At 38.6% G+C, this 22,297-nt stretch overlaps 3 protein-coding genes across 3 annotated transcripts; 1 reads left to right on the top strand and 2 right to left on the bottom strand.

Annotated features, from left to right (window-relative positions):
- The first annotated feature begins 855 nt into the window (after positions 1 to 855).
- On the top strand, positions 856 to 19,995 carry LOC131792075 (uncharacterized). The gene is made up of 25 exons (XM_059109440.2): positions 856 to 997; positions 1,139 to 1,192; positions 2,434 to 2,583; positions 3,037 to 3,230; positions 3,596 to 3,717; positions 4,074 to 4,304; positions 5,165 to 5,226; positions 5,736 to 5,785; positions 6,675 to 6,764; positions 7,287 to 7,441; positions 9,928 to 9,962; positions 10,287 to 10,397; positions 11,126 to 11,166; positions 12,164 to 12,258; positions 12,640 to 12,953; positions 13,704 to 13,758; positions 14,082 to 14,146; positions 14,905 to 14,987; positions 15,517 to 15,576; positions 15,907 to 16,003; positions 16,635 to 16,677; positions 17,169 to 17,248; positions 17,681 to 17,758; positions 17,960 to 18,037; positions 18,611 to 19,995. Exons 1-25 carry the CDS (start codon positions 914 to 916, stop codon positions 18,731 to 18,733), a joined length of 2,550 nt encoding a protein of 849 aa, XP_058965423.2. The 5' UTR covers positions 856 to 913; the 3' UTR covers positions 18,734 to 19,995.
- LOC131792077 (probable thiopurine S-methyltransferase) lies at positions 7,733 to 9,316 on the bottom strand. Its single transcript, XM_059109442.2, has one exon. The coding sequence runs from the start codon at positions 9,263 to 9,265 to the stop codon at positions 8,552 to 8,554; it is 714 nt and encodes a 237-aa protein (XP_058965425.2). The 5' UTR covers positions 9,266 to 9,316; the 3' UTR covers positions 7,733 to 8,551.
- Positions 19,996 to 20,330: 335 nt separating the features above from the next.
- On the bottom strand, positions 20,331 to 21,979 carry LOC131792199 (uncharacterized). The gene has a single exon (XM_059109580.2). The coding sequence runs from the start codon at positions 21,977 to 21,979 to the stop codon at positions 21,152 to 21,154; it is 828 nt and encodes a 275-aa protein (XP_058965563.2). The 3' UTR covers positions 20,331 to 21,151.
- Positions 21,980 to 22,297: the final 318 nt, after the last annotated feature.

The following is a 22,297-nucleotide window of genomic DNA, read 5'->3' on the forward strand; positions in this document are numbered from 1 at the left end:
CTCAAAGTATTTTCAGAGATGACTTTCCATTATGTAATAACATTGCAGAGTTTATGCCTCACAAAAAAATTCTGTGAAATCTTGGAACATTTTTCTTCCTCTTCATGCAAATAGCACTGATTGTCATTGTGTTACCGGTAACCAACATTTCAAATCTTTGAACTTTGAACTTTACATGACATCTCCCGAAAAGTAAGAAGTCGAGGGCTGGGCCGGGAGAGGAGTATCGTTACAAGGTCAGTATGTGAGCAAATGCGCACGTATCCCTCACCTTACTCCACAACAGTCAACTGATTTGTCGTAGTACCCTCCCTCCCCCCCCCTTGCTCTACAATTTCAAAGTGACAGGGTAAATTTCTCGATTGAAAACGCTTTAGCCATTAAGCAGTGGATGAAGGCAAATGAGCAGTCAATGATTTTTAAGAAGCTTTAAAATGGTCGGTAATAAAATATAACATCCAACAAATTTTGTGGCTCCTCGTATGTATAGATGAACGAAATTACGAATTACGCCGTTATTTCAACGCCGCTTTCCCACTCACTCCCATCCCCATGGACTTCTTTCTCTTTTGCGGCCGATTCGCAGTCAAGCCGAGGGTAATCTTGCCTGAAACGCAGGTGTACCCGGTAACTCAATTATTTTTCTTGAGCTTTGACTAAGCTCAAACAGTTCATTATTTGACCTTTTCTTCAAATCTCATGATGAACGCACTTCGCACTTTGGCCATCACGAGTTTGATGACTTACAATGAAAGTATTGCCGAAGACAAGACTCACCGGAAAGAACCGGAAGTTGACCTAACACTTCTATTGTTCGTGGGCTCATGATCTGTCACAGGTCTTTCGTACCTCAGACAGTGTTTCATCGTTCGTTGGAAAGCTAGCTGCAAAGGAATTCTCTTACTGAGATGCGATGTTCTCGCTTTTATGCCTTCTGTATCTGTCGTTGATAAGTGTGTTTGTTGCATTCATCACTTATATTATTTTCTTCCGCAAGGTAAGCAAATTTAAAATTGTTTTAAAAAGAGAATTTTAGACGGTCGAAGAGCAAGATCAGCTGAGCGCTGACAATGATACGGTAATTATACTTGTTCATGTGGCGTTTACCTAAACTGATTTTTTTCCTTGCACTTTTCAGGGATCTATCCATGATAAAACTTCTGCACAGGAAAAAATAAAGTTCATCAAAAAGGTATCTGTTTTGTTGTTTTCTTTTTTTCTGGGGGTGAGAGATTTGTTAACTACTCGATCTGGTTCGATATTTTAACCCAGTACGCGGTTCTACAGTGTATTTTATTCGTCAGCATATCAAGTGTCAAGCGCTCAACCATCTAAAACCCTCAGGTTATGTTTGTTGATTCAAAGAGACGTTCACGTGAAAAACAATAGAGCTTATGTCACTGTCAATGAATTTCTACGTGAAGGAAACTTAATTCATTGCTCGTTCAGGATACGTAAATGTGAGCTTTAACAGGCCGATGTTGCAAATTAGTTACAGTCATAAATTATTAAGCCTTAAGGACAATATTACATCAATCGATCAATCGGTTTAGATTATCTAAATTTCACAAAACAAGCATCCAGAACAAAGAACAGTGGTGTAATATTTGAGCATGTAAATAGTAAGTAAACTTGAAGTGGTTCCGCAGTCATTAATTCGCCCAGACTTCAACTGTGTTTCTTTGTCACATTAATTCATTAATGATCTGTACTTTGATATGACTTTTACTGACTTTTACAATATTCATAGAATTGGTAAACTTTTAGTGGAGTGGTAATATGATCCTCAGTGTTGTGGGTCTGAAAATAATTAAAGAATTTCAGTCTATTGCTTAGGGTTATTAATAAATTAATCTTTTTTTTTTGTTTGGGAATGTTTGTGATAAAAGGCCCTTGTATCTTATTAACAATAGATAAAAAAAAGGAGTTGTTGATTTTGCCATGTTTTGAATTTACTTGCACTGATTGTTCTATGGTAAATAAGGTGTGAAAACACCAAATATGGATATACTAAAAAAATTGCTCCATAAATTTTGCTAAATGTTGATAAATCTTTTTGTTAGTTATATTTTGGAAGCTATTAGTATAAAATTATTTTCAGTTAGTTATGATTATTTCTGATATTGTTTTTAGAAAACATTTCAATCACAGAGCTTAGATATTGTTTTCAGGTTTGAATGGGTCATATTTTTAGAAATGATGACAATTTTTTGTTGCCACACTAATCTTTATAATCATATGATACTTGGATCTAGTGATTCAGCAAGCTCAGTTTTGTGGATAATTTTTGAAGAACGTGGTCTTACTCATGAGAAACATGAGAGACTTCAATCATAAATTTATGACTTCAAAGTAACATTTTTCTAACATTAATAAGTCATCATTCATCATTAATTTCTCTTAGTCTTGATTTTTTTAAAATCATTTTCCTAGCATGTTCCTCCCAAGGCCTCCAAAGGTTGGCAGCTGAAGTCTGTTGACAGTGGTTTGAGAATCTGGCAAAAGGACTTGGGAGGAAGTACCCCTCCCTGGATGTCAAGAATAATTTATGCATGTTCTGGAATCATTCCTGCATCCAAGCAGGTAGCTATTTAAGATGTACAATTAGTACCTGTATGTAAAATAATTTTTACAATTGTTTATAGACTGTGTGATTTTATGAGTTACTCTTCAGTCTTATATTAGTATGTGTTAAATGAATTTTACAGAAAGGCAAGGTAGGGTGGTATTTCTAGTGCTCCCTTTTAAATTTGGTACACCTATGTGAACCTCTCTATACAGAGAATTGAACATTTAGGAGAGTTTAAGTACCTGGGAGAGGAGTCCTTATTATAAACTGAGACTGGTATATTACCAACAGTAGTCATTATTAAATATCAATATTTTCTTGAGATATTATGTAATGTTATTGTTTGATGAGAGGAAGTTACATGTAGGCAATAAATCTAGTCTTTAATCATTTTTTATTATGAGTTTGTTATTTTTTTCAAAGAATTTATCTGACTACATGTGGCTCTCTTGAATGTTACTGAATAGGAGGTGATGAAAGTCTTAAAGCAGCCTTTTCTATTATTGGAGTGGGATCCTTCAGTAAAGACTGTGTCGCAGGTTACAACCGGCAACAATCAGGATGTTGTGTCAGTTTCTTTTAACTGTAGCAGTTTTTTGGCAAGAGCTGTGCTTCAGTTGAGGGAAATGTTTGGTGGAGAGACGAAAGCAGTTTATTCAAGGCAAGTAAATTCTGAAAGTTTCAGTATCCTTTTATGTACAGGTGAATGTAGTCCGTAAATGAAAAAGATTCTTGACTTGTAATCAGCTTGCTATTATGTCAACCTTTTCCTCACAAGATCTAATTGTGAATTCTCCCTTCTTGCATCTACGAATTTCCTTATAAATTAATTGCAATAATTTGGTGTTTGATCAAGATATCAACTTCTACTGGATAAGTCTGAGTATTCTCATTACCTGTTTGCTGGATAATTTATGGATATTTTAAGGAGGAGTAATATTTTGCCACTTATGGGAGTTAAAGGGCTAAATGATCTCTTGATCTTTCTGTTTGTCATTTTTAATTTGTGTTTAATATATATCATAGGCACTGGGATACAGACTTGAAAACAAAGTCTGAAGCATGGTTTGTTAGCTCATTCGTTGAACAAGTCATTCCAGCAGAAGGCTCCTTGTTGTCATGCTTCTTAGTGTCATCTATGGACAATGGTAAGATGTCAATAATAAAATTAACCTTTCCACATATAGTTGATGTGTATATTGTAAGAGACATGGTGGTTTTTACATTTAGGCACACTGAACTCTGGGAGGAGGAGTCCTGGGTCCAACCCTAGCCTGGGTTATTGAGTTATTTTTCTGGGTGCCGGACACTTTACCCTGATGAGATCTCTTTCCATCCAGGAGTTATATAAATGGGTAATGCCAAATTGTCATGGAATCTTGACAAAATGCAAGACATCTTACTCGACTTCTTTGATTGTGCAAATTCATGACATAAAGGAACCAATTAGATTTAAAATTAGTTGTGACTGTTGTAATTTGCTTCAAAATTCTTTTGTTTTCAGGAGATGATGAGCCAAGTGAAAGTCTAGTCTCCTTAATTGTGGCACCTGTATCAGAACGTTTTGCATCAATACCGCAATTGACAGTATCTCGCATAGCAGGACTACAGGATTTCTTTACTCATTACAAACCTGATCAGTCTCATGCTAATTCTGTTGGATCAGAACCCAGCAACATAAGTTTGTCTGGGAGTGACAATCATGTCACACATCTAGAATCCATTAACCAAACAGGTGAGTCATGTCAGTAGTGTTTACAATAATATCTGTGTGACCTGATTGTGATTTATATACTATTCCAGGATTAAACATGTGTGATACAGGTCAGGTGGTTTGATTCAATTACTGAATGGTCTCATGCGACAAAGGTGGTTTAATGCAATTATTGAGTGGTCTCATGTCAGACAAAGGGATAAGTTCACTTCATGCCATTTGATCACTTAAAAAGTAGTATCTTGTCAGAACTGATAAACTTATAGAGCCCTACTAACAACACAGTTATAGTATGTAATCACAGTATTTTTAAATGCATTAAGCTTAGGTGACATGTAAAGTACTGATAAACAGTTCTTGTGTTCTCTTAGCATCAGGATTATGTAAAGGACACTGATAAAATGATGAAAAATGTTGCCTTTTTCTTCACACAAGTGCTGACAATTAATACATTGTTTAACTATTATTGAGAGTGGCAGTCTCAATGATCTGTGCGTCCACACTAATGAGCACAAGATTGAATAATTCAGTCAGTTGCACCTTCTGCCAGGTGTCCTTAGGATGGGAAACTCTTTCAGTTTTCAAAAGCTTCAGTATGACATATGGTTAACATGTGTATTTTAAGACACATCTTGGTGTGGATGTATGGTAAATGGTGCAGTTTACATTTACACTTAATTTGACTCCTGTTGGCCAGGGTAAAGAATATCATAAATTATGTGTCACCATTTAAATTAGGATCTAAACATGCACCCAGAGGTTTTCTTTGATTGTATTGAAGTTTTAATTAATTCCTAGTGACTGTTATGAGATAGCTAATTAGTGACACCACTGAGGTCATTAAAATTTCATCTACTTAAGGCCAGACTTTCTTCTTCCAGGTGTTGGTGATTTACTGGGTGGAGCAGTAGACCTGACTGATGATAACAAAATGATAAAAAGGGTATGTGACCATACAATGTAACATGTCATGTCATGATACAGTATAGACCCACTTCTCCCTCATGCCTGTCGCACATATCAGTGCTAGTTCACCACGGTTGGTGTCAGCACCAGTGCTGTAGTCTGTTCATTTTCTCATGAAATCACACAGCATGAGATTCATGACACCAAAGGACAATTACTTGTCATGTTATCATTTTTAGCAACTAGTGGACTTGAGCAGGTAGGACATGCCTAATTTCTGTCTTGAGATGGCGAGATATAAAGACAGATTTGTAAATGTGACACAAAAAGAATGAGTCATTAGGGTTAAGGAACTAAATATAAATCTTTCTTGCACCCTCATTGTAATAGAAGTTTTCCTTTCAACATTAAATAGTAATGTCACATTTAATGGTGTGACTGTGATGTAATTTTGTTAAGTTAATAAACTGGAGAAGCTTTAATTAGTTTTTTTAAATTTTGTAAAACTTGCTCATCATGTTCTTTTTCTTCTGAAAAATTTAACAGGGAAAAGAAAGTGTTGTTAGTGATTCACATCTTCCAGAATTCCTCAGAAGGTGATAATCCTTTTTCATTTTCATTTTGAAAGGAGTGTTTAGTAAATAGTTGAAACAAAAGAGAGATTTAATTTGAGTTATAATCTTGATGATACAATAAGCTCAATGTAGAGAGTCAAAGAGGAAATGTACAATCCTGTGCACTTAAATCTATTTTAAGTTTTAAGAAATGTCTCGGAAACCCTCCCACACAGGTTTTTTTTCAATGTGTTCCTCTGATTTCAACCTCAACACCCCTTCAACTCCCCTCCCTGGGGACTTCAGTGCGGTCTCATATATTCCTTTACAACACTGTCCTGTGGAGCAGGTGTAATTTTGGTGAGCAAGAGCTCAGTATTTTCTTACAAAAAATTAGGGCCACCATCTTTGCTTTTAATGGGAAATAAACTTGTACCAAGGGGGGGGGGGGGGGTTTGGAGGTAGTGTCTTTAGGCAAGCATCTTTTTGCTCTTCCCCTTCCCCCTGCACCTACCACCCACTCTAACTTCAAATCAAACATGACTGGTTGGATAAACAATGGCAAGCTTGTAAGGTTTGCTAGCACTAATAAGACGCCTGCACTGCAGGCTATTACAACACTTTTGTCTATGAATCTTCCACACCACCTCTCTTCAAAAGTTGACATAGATCTTAGTCATACTCCTTCTTTATCATACTTGTTGTGGTTTTGTAAACTTTTATCGAAAACCACACAAAAATTTCCACCACACTATTTTCACAAATTGCTTTTAGAATTACTCATTAATTTAAATAGAATGATATATCTTTTTATTATCGGGAATTCTTGAATGTGAATTTTCAAAGATTGAGTCTGCTATCTCTTTTTAATTCTTTAAATAATCAATTCTTTGAATAATTTGACGAAATTTGTCTTATTTTCCTGCGCCAGTGAGAGTTTGGAGGGAATGCTCCAAAAAGTGATGGACATCTACCAGGCCACTGAAGGAACTGACAACTGGACTTCCCAAGGAAATACAAAGTATGTTGGAAACTGTTTTGATTGATGTGCACATGCCATAGTATACAACACATTCAAGTGTGGTACCATCTTCTAAGGAGTTAAATTGCATAAAAATGGTTGATTTCAGTTAAAATTAAATGACAGGTGTTTACTTCAAGTGTCCTTTGTACAGATCTGTCTGTTTTGGAAAGGATAGGATATTTCATTTTGTTGATAGAAGCATTCATCAGCAGTGGCGATAAATCGTGCAAGAGCTTTTGTTTATAGCATGCATGAAGAGAATAATGAAATTTACTGATACTAGCTAGGGAAAGGCCATAAAGAATATTTTCTGTGTGTAGACTAAAACGAGTGTTATAATATACATTAACCCTTTGCAACACTCCTTAAGGAAAGGATGTTGTGAATATCCATTCTGTTCTCTGCAGAGTGAGAAGCAGGAAGCAATTTTGTGGACTCCGAGATGACATACTTTACTTGTGAAACTACTCCTGCTGTTTAATATTTAATCAAGGATTTACTCATCTTATGTTTCTAAAGGGGTCTGGATATTCTAAAACGACCACCTATGGCAGGAGAGCGACCTTGGGATTGCTATAGAGCAACTTCAGTGATAAATGTGCCACTTGACTACATTTTGGCCTACATTTACGAATTGGATTTCAGAGGGGAGTGGGACGACATGTTCCTCAAAGGTATTCAATATCAGTTTCTTGTAAGCTGCCAAGACTGGTGTTGTACAACATTACAAACCTCATTTAACCCTTTAACTCCCAAAAGTGATCAACACATAACATCTCCCCACAATATCCATACATTATCCAGCAAAAAGGTCATGAGATTACTCAGACTTATCAGATAGAAGTTGTCATCTTGATCTAACACCACATTCTTCTAACTAATTTACAAGGAAATTTCTAGCAGCTGGAGGGGAGAATTAACATTCAGATATTGGGAGTTGAAAGGGTTGAACACCAGACCCAAAATTCAATGAAACAATGTTAATTGTCGTCCAATACCTGCTTGATAAAGCTTAATGGTACATCAGCTCAAGAAGTGGCTCTGCTTATCTTATGTAAACGGTTGAGAATTAACTTACATTGCCTAATTTGAAGCGAAAAAGAAAGAGGATTCTACATCAGACAAAAAATGGCAGAAATCTATTTTTTTATTGGTGATTGTAGCACTCAGTTGAGTTCTTTGATGCTTCATATCCTCAGGCTCTTAACCTGTGGTGAAGGTGCAGTTTTGCTAAGAAAGCACAGAGTGTTTCTTTGAAAAATGTTCAGCTATCATCTTTGAATTTTAATGTTGAGGGAGATGGGGGGAAACAAAGACTTAAACACAGCAAGCTTGTAATGCTTACTTGCCCTCTCCAACAAAAATTCCTGCACTACAGACTGACATGCTCCAGTTTGGATTAAAGTCAAAAGGTGCTACCTTATTTTTTCCTTTTTTTTACCTCTTTCTGCCTAAGTCTTGTAGCCAAAATCATTACTTTAAGTGTTCCACATTAACCTATCACTAGCCAAAAACCAGATTTTCACTGTTCTTGCATTGTTCAAATAGTACATTCATCTTATAAATGAGACCTCGCTTTACTCTGGTGTTGACTTCTGTAAATAAGAAATGTCTTAAAAAAGGAAAAACAAACAACAACCAAATCGAGTCGGAATCAATTGTAAACAAGCTGTGATAGAATCACCTAGGTTCTAAAGTTTCTCAGGTAGAAAAAATCGTGCATTCCCCTGCAATCAGCATCAGTTGGGCTAATTAGTCTAGGGTAATGCATTCAGATGCCTTCATTAGCTTTCCTTTGGTTTGAATAAATGATAGTGCAGATCTAAAGCGAAGGATAAGCTCCTGTTAGGATCCTCTCCCAGCCTATTTACTTCCAGCTCTCTGATGATAAAATCTTCTCCATAAATTTCATTTCTAAGCTCTTCAGAAATGCAGGCTGGTGGCCTCATTCCTCGGTCAACTTCATAGTAATGACTTTCTAACATATAGTTTCCATCGCTTGCGAGAAGTGAACGCATCTTTTTCGTGTATCGTTTGCCATTATCGTTGAATGCAGGAGCAACAGCAGACAAAGATCCGCGGTCCCAAACAGCGTCAAATCTGCCACCGACATCATCTTCCGTAACACTGAACAGATTACAGCAAAAGATTGTGATATCCTTTTCGTTGCACTTGTACTTGTCCACAGGTTCGCTTTCCGCGGCCATTTTAACGATTTCCACGGTGAAACTCAGATTATTTTCTAAGAAAAAATTTTCTATTGCTTTTTTAGCAACCTCTACCCCTATTACAGCGTGTCCTTGGTCGGCTAACCACAACATATCGACTGACTTGCCGCAGAGAGGCACGAATACACGCACTTTCGCTCTTCCACCAGTGAGCTCGTCAACATACTTAATTAGATATGCGTTTACTTCTTGCCGATGCCAGCCAGTATTCCCTTCCTTCCAACGATCGGTCCAAAATTCAGCTGTAGTTGAATCCTTTTCTTCAGACATTCTTCTACAGTTCTGCTGCTCCGGTGCTATTCGATTTCACGAGGAAATGTTCCGTCGTTACGTAATGGCGACGGCTTGGTAACCACGCATTTTAGAGTACCCCAGCAAGAATTTGGTCCCAGGCATTTTCGGTGTCTGCTGTCAATTTTGCCTCACCTCATATGCCACTGACTGGCATTTTACCTTCAGTCATCTTGAGACTTAACCCCATCTCATATTGGAGAACGATTGTTGGTTTAATTTGTGTTAGTACAACTGCTCTGGTGATTATAAAGGTGTGCGCGCTCTGATTGTTCGAGGATTCCCTCGTAGACGATACCATAACCGTTAAATTAAGAATCGGTTCATTGTAAGCGTGATTATATATCGAGTTATGGATGGATGAGTGATAGGAAATTTGGAGAGCATGCGACAAGCGCAAGAGTTGCTCGAGAAGTCGCACAATAAATTCTAGTGGTAACTGGCTGCCATTCTTGATAGAAGTAATCAAAATAATTTTAATGAAAGACCCGAAAAGTTTTTTTTTTATTTACAGAACAGTTTCGACAGCAGAATGAATTTACAACAGAATTCGAAAGTACCGGAGCAATTATATTACGGCAATTGTTCACCTTCGAATTCGGCGAATAATCGTGAAATAATCTGATGTATTACTTTTACAGGCGAAACTGTGGAAGAAATTGATCCTATTACAAAGGTAAGTTTCGGTTAAGATGATCTTTGCAAGTATCATTCATTTCGGATCAGGGATTATAAAATTTTTTTTTACGAAAATTTGACAGTTTCTTGTTGTGTCACTTGCTCTGAGCGTCACGCAATGGTTGTGTCACTTGTTTGAGCGTCACGCAATGGTGCTGAAAAAAGACAAACTTTTGGAAAGAAGCACAGGACAACAACTTGCAAATCATGCTTTTTATTCGTTAAGTGAAGTGAATTAGATATGAATGTTTTTGTTTTAACATCGTATTGCCTTAACGCGAAATTTTGCCTCGATCCTCACAACTTTTCGTCATTCTTTCAGGTCAACCGACTGGAGTACAAACCACAATGGCCAGCTAGCGGTCGGGACTTCTGTGTCATAGCTATTCTCCGAGAGATTGATGAAGGCGTAATTGCCGTGGCTTCTGAGGCGGTGTGTGCTTTAAGCGTTATTTTTTTACGTTTTATCAGTTAAATGAAACTCTTTTTGTGTGAGTCCGGCAGCTTAGTGTTAAGCATGCTGAAAGGCGGAACGATTGATTCGTGTACATTGTTTTATATACTTGGACAAGACACCTTACTGTTATAGTGACCCTCTGACTCCCACGTGGTTATGAATAGGTATCCGTGCACTGAGCGAGATATCCGGTAAATCCCTATAAGGTAGTCTATAATGGGTGGGTGGTCGTGGGAGACGCCGCCGGTGGCTGGACTTCAGGTCGAAAGGGTCTGGGAACGAAATCTGGCCGGGTCTCTGTGTTGTGTTCCTGGGCAGAAAATTTCACTTCAACTTGCCACTCTCATACCAAGAAGTAGAATGGTACCAGCGAACGGCAGGAAAACCCGATGAAAAGATAAGGGTGGGGTAGGGGAAGTAGGGGGGGGGGGGGGTAACCCTGGGATGAACTAGCGTCTCTTGTGCTTTTCTCCTCCTTTGGAGTTGTTAACTTGAAATAATTTTTTTTTAATGTTAAAAAGGCGGAGACATTTCAGATAGCTTACAGGGGAAAGGAAATAGAGCTACAGAGCTTGTGAATGCTAAAACTTGCACGCGGGCCCTGTAACCAGTACCTGTGTATAGATGGTCGCGAATAGAAATGTAAAAGCTAGTGCACAGCTATTTAGGCCATAAATGACATAATTTCTCTGTAATGTTCGCAGGTAGAGCATGAGAGGTGTCCAGAAAAGAAAGGAATTGTTAGGTATATAATAACTTATAACTTTTAATACAAGGCCCGATGTCTTGTCCGTCTCTGTCACCGACAGGGCTTTTCAGGACAATAGTCCATTTTACAATCGTGTACTTGGTTGCCAAGCCTTTGAATAGGAGTGAGGCTAAGGGTGACCTTGTTATGATACAAACCTTGCTGCATTTTCAAATGTAAATTACTTTGTTATCATGCTAACTAGATACTGGTCTCTATCTCAACAAGGTCACCTTCAGCCTCACTCCAAATCAAGGCTTGGCGACTAAGTGCACAACTGTAAAATGGCCCATTCTCACTCGGTCGATCAGACAGTTAAAGCACCAAGCATTACAAAGGTGTACAGTGGGGCCCTCCTTTTTGAGTGAATGCAATTCATAGCAAGTTACTGCGTTTGTGTCTGTTGTTCTATCCTTGTCGTGATGAAGGATAGTAAACAGTGAAGATTTTTCCGAGAGACAGAGAAGTGTCCTTAATCTGTTTCACTTCTCGAGTACAATAGTCGTCTTACTCCTCCTTTGCTTGGCCCTCTTGCTCTATATTACGGAAGAAAAGATTGCTAGAAGTCGAATGTTGATCGTGCTAACTCGTGCGATTGTGCGCCAAAACTCCCTCCAAAGTCGTCTTGCTAGTAGAGACATGCCTGGCTCTGAGAGGAAGGCGCCCGGTCTTCTCAAGGGAATGATGATGTCTTCAAATTGAGCTGTTTCAGCCTTTGTAGGCACACCAAGGGTGCAGACCTGATGGCTCCCTTTTTTTCTTTATTTTACCGATAGCAGGGAAACTTCGCGCCATTACCCGTTTACTCTCGGTATGTAACACGCGATCAGTTGTCCCTCGAGATGACACAGGTGTCTTCTTCAGATAAAGTTATCGGCGTCTCCACGTTTAAGGCGACTCTCGCTCGCGATATTATTTTAACTTGCATGGCCGATCGCGTGAGATACAAGCAATCGCGCGTCTTATATATTAATGGTGGTGTTTGTTGTTTCAGAGCGGAGATAATCACGGGCGGTTTTGTGGTTAAAGAACTGAGTAGTGATCCTCCAAGTTACGTTGTAACGTACATGACTCGCGTTGATTTAAAAGGTAAGTAAAATAGCTTTTTGTCTATGCAATCTTCCCAGCTATTTCCACGCGTGGACAAATGTGGGAACAGGTTTCCTTTGCACGGGAGTTCTATAACACACTCGGGGCTTTTAAAATGTCCTAACGGTTTTGAGAAAGGGTTTTGAGATCCGTGGAATTATGATTAGAACTCAATGTAACTTGTCGCTATGGCTGGGAGTTTTTCAAAAAGTCGTGGAAGCTATGGTGCTACTACAGGCGGAACTGATTAAAAATCAAACATTTTGAGACCACGGGTTAAAACAAAAACTCTTTTATGATACATAGATTTAAAATTGAGGGTTCCTCTCCTTAATTTGTGAAGGTTAAGCGCTTATCGGGGGTTCTTTACGTACGTTTCAGGAAATCTACCTGCTCGACTTGTGAACAGAGTGCTATCATCTCAGCCTCAGGCTCTCGCGGTTTTACGAGATAAACTCGAGGCTTGTTATCAAGCTGAAGTGGAGGTTGACGGCTTGGACACATCGCAACTTCGAAGAGAAGGCACTGAATTATGTACGGCGTTAATGAAAGCCAAATCGTCTCAGCAACCGCAGCCGGATGTTGAAAGGGAGGAGAAAGTGTCTTTACAAGGCTGGAGCTTACTGGAGACGCAAGATACCGACAGTGTGCATTCTTCTGAAATGACGGATAGGTTCGACCCAAATAATATATCGGTAAGAAGGACACAGGTTTACCCTGTAGTTTGGTTCGATAGTAGTCGAAAGAACCTGTTCACAGTGTTCTCGGGCAAAATACGTTGATCACACGGTGCCTATCTCCACCCACAAGAATGAATGGGTATCGAAAACCTACAAGGTAACTCCTCGATAGACTGGCAACCAGTCCAGAGGGGGGGAGTAGCCAGTAGCGGATCCAGAGCTTGAGTTAAGTTGGGGTCCGGTTTTTTTGTCGCTTACCCTGCCGACTTTTCTTCCTTTTACGATTCTTTCTTCTTTTTTCTCGGATTTGTTGTTGTCGTATTGGTATTGTTTCGACGGTGAGACGAGGTGAAAGAACGTGCTAGAAGAAACTAAGGAGTTCTGCATAGCTTTAAACTAATTATGGCTGGCTCTAAATGCTTTTCTTTTCTGTATCATTACCACTATTGTTAACGACCACCAATCGGTTTGGATTAATCTTAAGTCTAGTTTTCTACATGATCACTTTGATCGAAATTACGGCCAAAATTTTCGAGACGATTAAGGCGACCTGGGCAATCCTACGGAAACAAGGCCCAGGTACGAGCTCGGCTCAACCCAGCCTACTTCGATCTTCGCGATTGTCTCGACCGCTATGATCTTAAGGCCTAGTTTCCATAAAATCATCTCGATCGCTCGAGCCTAGGGCGATCGTAAGTAGTACACTGTAAACAAGCTTGCTAACGTTGACAACTCTTAATGTAACTTTTCATCTTCACACATCAGCAAGACTCAGGGGAAATGTTTCCAATTACAGACGAACAAATGAAGTTTTCACACGGTAAGAGACAGATACAGGTCATTTTTTCAGTATGTTGAATTTATAACGCGTAGGAGTGACCCTTCCAAAAGGTCCAGAAGAATTCGGAAAAAGTGGAGCGGACAGATGTCAAATTTTTTGCCGATACAATCTTTTTAAATTTTAATCAGCTTTGTTTGAGCATGCTTTGAGTTTCCTGTTGTTTTTTGCTTGCAATTTAAACCGATATTACATTGATTTATATGCTTTCATGATATGCCTTCCATGACTACTTTATAGATGATTGTAAAAAATGCTAAGAATAGAAAAGTATTCATTCTCACCACATTGTTTTGCTTTGACAGTGGACAGACATCAATTGGATTATCGAACGCTTAGCAATCAAGCGGCTGCCAACCTTCTAGGGGAGGTAATAACTATGTTATTCAAAAGATTTGATTGCACTCCAACTCCATACCCAAGCATCTTTTGCGTCAACCATACTTTTTATACTTTCCATCGTACCCACATTAAGATCTTCCCGTTGAGGTGATGGAAGTCCTGGGCCTCGCCCTAGTATTAGTTATACGAGATGACAAACCCATAGGGTTACGCCCATTGAATACTTCAAACTGAAAAGAGTCCTTACGGAGTTTGTTTTGAGCTGAGGAAACCTCATATATACTTGGCAGATGCGCAAGATTTTGAGGACGTTTCTCAAAAAAGTAGGTTCGAGTCATACAGTTTTTTCAGTTAGAACGCGTTTTTGCCAATTTCTTCTCTTTCGTTGTCAAAAATATTAAGGATGAGAAAGTTTTTAGTGTCTTTTACTGTAAGTGGATAATAGTTTAGAGACCGGAGCTCGAGTTAGAGCATTTAGTATTAATTGAGTTGATAACGTAAATTGGCCACCGTGACGAGTTTAGAAGCTGACGTTTCGAGCGTTAACCATTCGTCAGCTCGAAACGTCAGCTTTTAAACTCTTTACAGTGGCCAATTTACGTTATAAACTCAGTTGATAGTACTAAGTTACCCTGTTATACGCTCGCACCGACGCAGTTTCTTTAGAAAATTACCCCCTTTATTCATTATAAAACTGTTGTCAAAGGTTTAGCATATTAAGAATCTTTTGCTTAATCTGATAATCCCTAGAATGAATGAACTTAGTTTATTTTTTTATATGCCTAGGTACAACTGGCTTCTCAAGTAGAGATATCGGTGTCAGAAGAGATGGGTGGGCAGGCCAGTCAGGGGAGAGAAGGGGAGTGGAGGTACGTCGTGAACGTCACTCATTAGCTTGTCCGGTTTGGTTTCTTTTTGTTCACAAGACAGTACTCACGCTGCGCGGCAGAGCGAGCCCCGGAGTCGGTGCACTATTTAGAGCTGTTTTTAATTTAGCCGCTTAAAGGAACACAATTTTTTCGCGCGACGCAGTCAATTATGTTTCCAGTATCATTGGAATCTTTTGAAGATCTGATTATTAGAAAATAGCAGCGAGCCAACACAGCGACATAAAAACTGGAAACCAAGTTAAAATTGGGGACAGCTGTTTCGAGCTGGTTGGGTCTTGCCAACTTTACTAAATTCACACAACCTGAGATGAAATTAAAATCCAATCTGCGTTTGTCACACAATGTTTCACTATTCATCTTTGCGGTGGTTTGATGTAGAAATCAGATCATGAACATGTGGCTAATCTTTGATCATCTCTCTGTTTTTCCGAATATTTACGAGCTTTATTATTTTTCCACGAGTTACCCTTTCTATCGCAACTTGCTCTCTCTCTTTGTTTTCTTTTAGTTATCGTAGCATCGAAAAAGACGTCGTGATATTACAGAAGACAGGAGATAAGATTCACAGGTTAGGACATTTTGTTCTGGAAGGGTCTTCTTTTTAGTGAAACAACTGCTTTAGCGAATTCGGAAACGCCTTCCTCTCGAGTGACAGTCTGTCGTCGAGACAAAAAACTGAGATGCAAGAACTAATGGTGAAGAAATCCGCTATTCGTCTAGTCGATAATCAGCGACTTATTTTACATTTCCACCCACCCAGTCAAGTATTGACTGAGCGAGAGAGCGAGCTAACAGTTGTTAAGAAACGTTTGAAGGTCTCTTTGTGTAATGTTCCCCAGGTCTTAGATATTATTTGACGTCTGGGTTATGCGGTTTATGACTTTCTATGTATTTGCAGTTTTCTTGGCAAGGGAATGATCAAAGCGAAACCGCCAACAGTTTATGAAGCGGTGCGGAATCACATGACGCGTCACGTGTACGATAGAATGCTGAAGGTAACTATTTGTGGCCTTTCCCAACATCTAGACAGTTCGCAAAGCAGCAAATTTCTAGAACAAAAATTTATCTTTCAAATCGGCACTTTTAATACCTACGAGTTTCATTCAACTAATTTATTCTTGATTTCTTGTCACCACATTCCCACCAGTAGCGTAGCCCCAATTTCTGCATATAAACCCGCACACAACCCTCAATTCCTCCAATCGCTCTGACGACGGGCTTGCGCTCGAAAATCAGCTTTTAAACTCTTCAGCTACGGTGGCTAATTTACGTTATCAACTAAGCTGATTACTCTTTTATATTTGAGTGTTTGGGATATGCGGCTATCTTTAGTTTAACGTCCTATTGGTACTTCACCGTCGTACGCATACGCATCAAACACAACTGTTTTCTTCTTCTCGCCAATCTCGCACCTAAAGATCACAATGTACTCCTTTAGTGGTTTCCAAGGCAACCAACAGCTGGTCAAAAAGACTTAGGACTCGGGGCTCGGGATTACCTTCTCGATAAAGCATTCATTTGATGGAAAGCCAAACTTGAATATTATCGTCTCTAGCACCTAGCCGTTTGTTTGTTTGTCTGTTCGAATGTTAGACGTAACTATTCTGTTTTGTTTGCATTTCGAAGAAAACCAAGTTGGTCAGGCAAATCGACGATCAAACTAAAATCAGTAAGTTGGATGAGTTTATTTGTATCTCTCTATTTGCTTAAAACCATTGATTATTAGCTGAATATAGCGCCGACTCGTGGCTCAGGAACGTGATTTTAGAATACAGCAGAGTACCGATTTTTCGAACTCCCTGTCAATGTGAACCACAATTTTCCTTTTCTCTGGGAGGTTCGCAAAGAACGAAATTCCTCTTTAAACAGCCAAAACCCTTCACTCCAACAATCCCTCAGTGAATGGATGTTAGTCTATAAAACCAATACAGTGTATTACGATCTGAAAGGGAAAAGGACTCTAGTTACACATTTGAACATTTTGAGCCGTGGATTATTAAATGGAAACGAGAGTAATCGCCGCAGTAATGACTTGAACTTAGTAAAATTCAAACCTAGTAGCTCTAAAAAATGCTTGTAAAGTTACCGTGAAAATCTTGTTTTGATATGTTGCTCTGTCTAATGGAGTGGTAAGAGGGTTCTTTCTTTTTATTTTTACAGTTTATTGCCATCATGAAACAACTCAGTGCTTCGTGAAGCAGTCACGCGATTCTGTAGCTTTAATAGGAGAGCGAGTCGAGGTGAATGTTTACTCTGTAACTTGCAGTTGGTTCATTGAGAGTTACTTTACTCTGTGGGAAACGAGGTGGCTTCCGGATCGAGGCCCGTTTCTTGAAAGTCCTTATAATCGTAGGCTTGATTACCAGCCGCTGTTCGGGAATATGACCCCGCGCCTCTCCCCCGAACCCATTTCTCTCCTTGGGAAGGAGCCAAGACCGGACACGAGAGAGCGGCGGAAATCAAGCCTATGATAATCTGTGCTCTCGAAAAACTGATTTTTTTGGTTACATTTAAGTTCGATATATTTAGATAGCCCTGAGATTCAGCCACTTTAGATATCAGGAAATGAAACAAAGTTATTAAATTTGAGCTGAGACACGCGCTTTCCAACCACCCTACAAATAGAGTGTAGATTGAAGATAGAGATACTAAAGTTGTTTCTTCCCACCCAGCCTGAACGTTACCTAATAGCTGGGACATCCGTGGACATCCCCGAATTACCTCAAAAGAAGGACATCATTAGAATGAAGGTATGACTGACTGCCTTATTCCAGACTGCTTTCGTACAATTTAAATGCTGTGTTACTTGCGTTCCCTGCTCGTTATTTTCCTGCCTTTTGAATCACGTGTCCTCCATCCCTCTGAATATTCTGTGCTTCAACATTAAAAGTGTTGTCACTTCAACAAGCGTTACCAAACCAGTTTTTCTCGTTTACAATTTTTTTTAACAGGTTCACGTTGCTGGTTGGGTAATTGAGCCCATGCTACAAAATGGTCAGCTGTATTCTATGGTGTCGTATCTTACTCAGGTAAAGAGGTGTTCAATGTAACGTAACTCTACATGAACTGAGTGCATTTCAACTGAGTGAAAAATAAAACAAAACAGAAGTAATCTATGCTGCTAAATTGAACCAACAAAAATATTCCAAGCAGCCAACAAAAATCGAATTAAAACGAGCAAACCACTTGAAGTGCTAGAAAACACGAGTAGTCAATGAAAGCCGCGCTTGGTTTCATTCTTGCCACTGATTGGTTGTGAGTGTGGCACCAATCACAGAGCCGTATATAGTGAGCGAAACTTAAGCAATCCCGAATTACTCTTGACACTCAAATGCCAGCTGCTGTAACTGTTATCTCACTCCCAAGATCTCATAAGTAACTCTCCTTACTATCCTAACCCTAAGCAATAAAATTATCATGATATTAGTTTGGAGAATTCGGTATTGGATCAAGTAATAATCCCCTAATTAATATTTGTCTTGATTCTTATCACTTGTCTACTTGATATTGTATTCGTATGGTAAGGAGAAATTCTTTCTTGATCACTCATGGGAGTTGAAGGCTCAAGTAATAAATATGTATTATTTTAACATTTTTTCCAGCTTGATTTTGGTGGTCCTTTTCCTGCTACTATTTTGAATCGTGTCGGTCGTCGCCAACCACTATGTATCGCATATCTCAGAGACCACTTGGAAAAAAAGGAACGCAAAGCATCCACGGTATAACCATTTAAAATGTGCTGAGACCCTCACGTCACCAAATATATGCGTGACCCACAGCTTGGGGCGAAATATGGACAGAGGACAAAATTTCGGTGGATGGGGCTTAATGTTTGTGTCATTAAATTTGGGTCATGGAATGTTCTTCCTGATAGGAAGTGATCTCCTCAGTTGTATTAACACTTAAATTTCACAGAAGAACAAAAAACAAACAAACGAACAAACAAACCAGCAAAGAAAACAGAAATTTGCTATTTTCGAGATTCCTAAAGGTTCCGTTTTAAACCGAGGACAAATGAAACGCCTCTGTTGTAGGAATGTTTCACTATTGTTTTGAAAATAATATTGTCTTTTACAAGGAACATTTTGTACTTGCATTCTAGAATCATTGTCTTGTGGATATCACTTGACCCACAATTGGCATTCACATGTAAAGCATGAGACTTCTATAGTAGTTCACTTTCATCACATTATGTCAACTAAATACGTGAACGACGGCATCTGAGGCTCTTGGTGATGAAGTTCCTCGGCAGCATCGCGAACCAAATAGAAATTTACATTCGCGAAAGTGAATCGCGTGGATGGAAATTACATCGACCATGACTGAATTGAAGTCTTGCTTTCCGCTATTGACATAGGTTTTTGTTGTTTGTTTGTTTGTTCGATCTGGGGTTCTCTGATCAGGTGCAACCACAAATTTGAGTTACAAAATTAAAGAATCTTTTTGATTTGTATAATTTAGATATAATTGTTTATTTCTTTTAATTTCTGTTGAAAATTGATCTCAATTGTTGTCAGCCTTAAATGTGTTTATTTTCTTTCAATTTCATCCAAAAACCGTGAAACATCTTTTTATTTTTGTTGACGTTGCTTATTTTTTTGTTGCCGGTGTTTGTCAAAACCATAGCCGAGCGTTTCCAAGGGTACTGTTTAAGGCTGCAACTGTGAATCGAATATTCTACTTGATTTGTATCTTTATCCTTTCCAAGAAGCTTTCAGACTCTTTCAGAAAGCTAGAAAGTAGTAACAAATTAATGAGTGAATGGATTGTTAAATTTAAAGTCCACATTTAATTTTTATTGACAAGTAATGCATAATAAAAGCTTTAATGTTTGGTTTTCTTCGTTGGCTGTTTTGCGTGTTTGTTTGTTAGTTTGCTTGGTTTTAGAGAGAATCCAAACCGGGCGAAAAAGGCGCATATCGATTAAAATAATCGTATGTATGCACGATTGCCAAATGAGAGATCTAATTAAAACAATGAGACAAAATATTTTCCTATGTTTTGACATTAAAAGATTAAAAAAAATCCTTTAATAGCACTATGAAAGCAGCAATAAAATTAGACGTTCTTAGCGTTCTGTAGCATTAGCGGTAGCATTTGCATTAGCATTAGCTCTTCTATCCTCTAAAGTATTGGGTTTCCTTGGAGGAGATCAAGCGAGAAACTCAAGTTTACATCCTATGTAGAAATCTTCACTCGCGATCGGTATGTTTTCAATTTACTCGGCCTCTTCTTCATGAAACCAGAATTTTTTTAAGAAGGCACAGCAGACGTGAATACGCACGAACAATTCCCAAAAGAGAGATCTAGTTCAAATAGAGAGACAAATACTTTATTATGTGTTAATCTTTTAATAGCTACATCAAAAACGTAAATTGAAGTTCGGCTAGTTAAATCGATTCTAACTATTGTCATTACGACTTCAAAGTTCTTTTTGATGGCGCCATACGGCATTTGTCAATAATTTCTTGCTGCATCTATTTAGCTTATGATGCTGTTTTCGCTATAAATGTACTGCTGTATTTTGTTTATTTTACACCTTTGCAAAGCGTTTGCGTTTTTTTTTTTAAATATTAAAGACGAAGTGAACGTCACTAATTCTTTGCTTACGTTTGCGGATGATGCTTCATTAAAGAGCAAAGCGTTGTTTCGAATATCTAAATGAAAACGCTTTTGTCATCTCTTAATGGTCATAGATCCATAAAGCAGAGAAACATAAATCGTTGAAAGTTATCAAGCTCTTCTTACAATAATGTTGGAAGTTAATTTACCGTTTCAAACCTAATCACCGGCAACAAGATTCTAAAATCTTATGTACACGCGTTCAACCATTGATACTAACCTAAATTTATTAACATAAACGCCGTAATGCTATATTAAGTTTTGCGACAGTATTTAACGATATCATGCAAGCACGGTGCTAAAACATTTGACACCTTAAGGTATATTCTTGATTCTACGTGCAAAGAATGTGCTGATTAGTGAAAGAGCCCTGATGGGTGCGAATGACGGTCTTAACTTAACATTTGCCAACATTGATCGACGGTGACAATGGTGGTTAAAATTGCAATTCGGCGTAAAATTCAGCCTTGTACATCTGACCCCCTATAATCTGACACAATCATGGCCCGAATTGAGACATATTAACTAAATTCCACGGTATTTTCTCGAACATGTTCAGTATTCTTTTCTTCATCATCTATTGTGACTTTTACGTGACCTACAGTAGCTCGACGCAGATAACGACACGATCCAAGTGATTTGAATTGGTCCTCTAGTGATGGACCTTGAGTTGATTGCATCCCCGGCGTCGCCTTTAGAAGGCTATCGCGACGAGCTTGTTCTCTCAACTTGAGATTTCTTGGCAACAAAGATGGTGATAGCTTACCGTTATTTTCTTCCAATCCTGGTGAGCGAGGCGACAGTTGTATCAACTCTGACGGACGATCTCGATTCAAAAAAGAATTACTCGATTGCCGAGTTAAAATGGGTGAACCTTGAGGTGAAGAGAAGATTTCGTTGTATGAGCACCGACGAGGAATCGGCAACGGATTCGAACCGGAGTGTGGCGATAAACTGACATTTTCCCAAGAAAAAGTTGTCTTTCGATGGCCTAAAATTGGAGAACATGGTGCTGATTTGATCTCGCTTTTTATGGCTGGCAACCTAAGTTTGCTAGAAGCGTCAACCGAATCTTCTGTTTTGCTAGGGCTGCATGATCCTGCATCGTTGTTCGTGACTGGTTTAGCAATTTGAATCATCATCGTGAGTTTTTTCCGTAACTTTTTAGCCTCCAAGTCCATTTTTCTTTCAAATCGATTGTGTTCACTCTGTATAGAAGCACTTATCTTTTGATTCGTTTGTCTAAGTAGCGAGTTTTTTTGAACACAATTTCTCTCTTTCACCGAAAGTTCACAGTTGTTGGGTTGTTCCTCCATGGTGGTCGTGTCACTTGGGCTGCCCCAATTCATCTTCCAAACCTTCCCTGTTCAAAACAAATATTGCTCGTCTGGGAGATATTAAAAAACTTCACTTAAGTTTTCAGCCTTTCATAATTGGAAATCAATCATTGTACTATTATTGAGCAAGGCGGTCTATTTTTGTCTTTTGAATTTCTTTTATTCTCAGGAATTAACCACCTTTCTTTATCGGAGCTGCTTTATAATTCTATTGTATTCTTTCACTAGTATTGTATTCATGTACATGTAAACACGATTCCTCGCCCGGGATTTAGAAATTTAGTTTAAGTGAAAATCAAACTAGATGTGCTAAGATAGTTTCAGTTGATT

This window comes from Pocillopora verrucosa, chromosome 7 (assembly GCF_036669915.1).
Source record: "Pocillopora verrucosa isolate sample1 chromosome 7, ASM3666991v2, whole genome shotgun sequence".
Taxonomy (NCBI): domain Eukaryota; kingdom Metazoa; phylum Cnidaria; class Anthozoa; order Scleractinia; family Pocilloporidae; genus Pocillopora; species Pocillopora verrucosa.

Excerpts from the sequence above, each read along its gene's own strand:
- LOC131792075 (XM_059109440.2), top strand. The coding sequence starts at position 914 with ATGTTCTCGCTTTTATGCCTTCTGTATCTGTCGTTGATAAGTGTGTTT. Across the intron at positions 998-1,138 it reads ATATTATTTTCTTCCGCAAG|GGATCTATCCATGATAAAAC; the intron begins GTAAGCAAATTT and ends TGCACTTTTCAG. Across the intron at positions 10,398-11,125 it reads TTGCCGTGGCTTCTGAGGCG|GTAGAGCATGAGAGGTGTCC; the intron begins GTGTGTGCTTTA and ends TAATGTTCGCAG.
- LOC131792077 (XM_059109442.2), bottom strand. The coding sequence starts at position 9,265 with ATGTCTGAAGAAAAGGATTCAACTACAGCTGAATTTTGGACCGATCGT.
- LOC131792199 (XM_059109580.2), bottom strand. The coding sequence starts at position 21,979 with ATGAATTGGGGCAGCCCAAGTGACACGACCACCATGGAGGAACAACCC.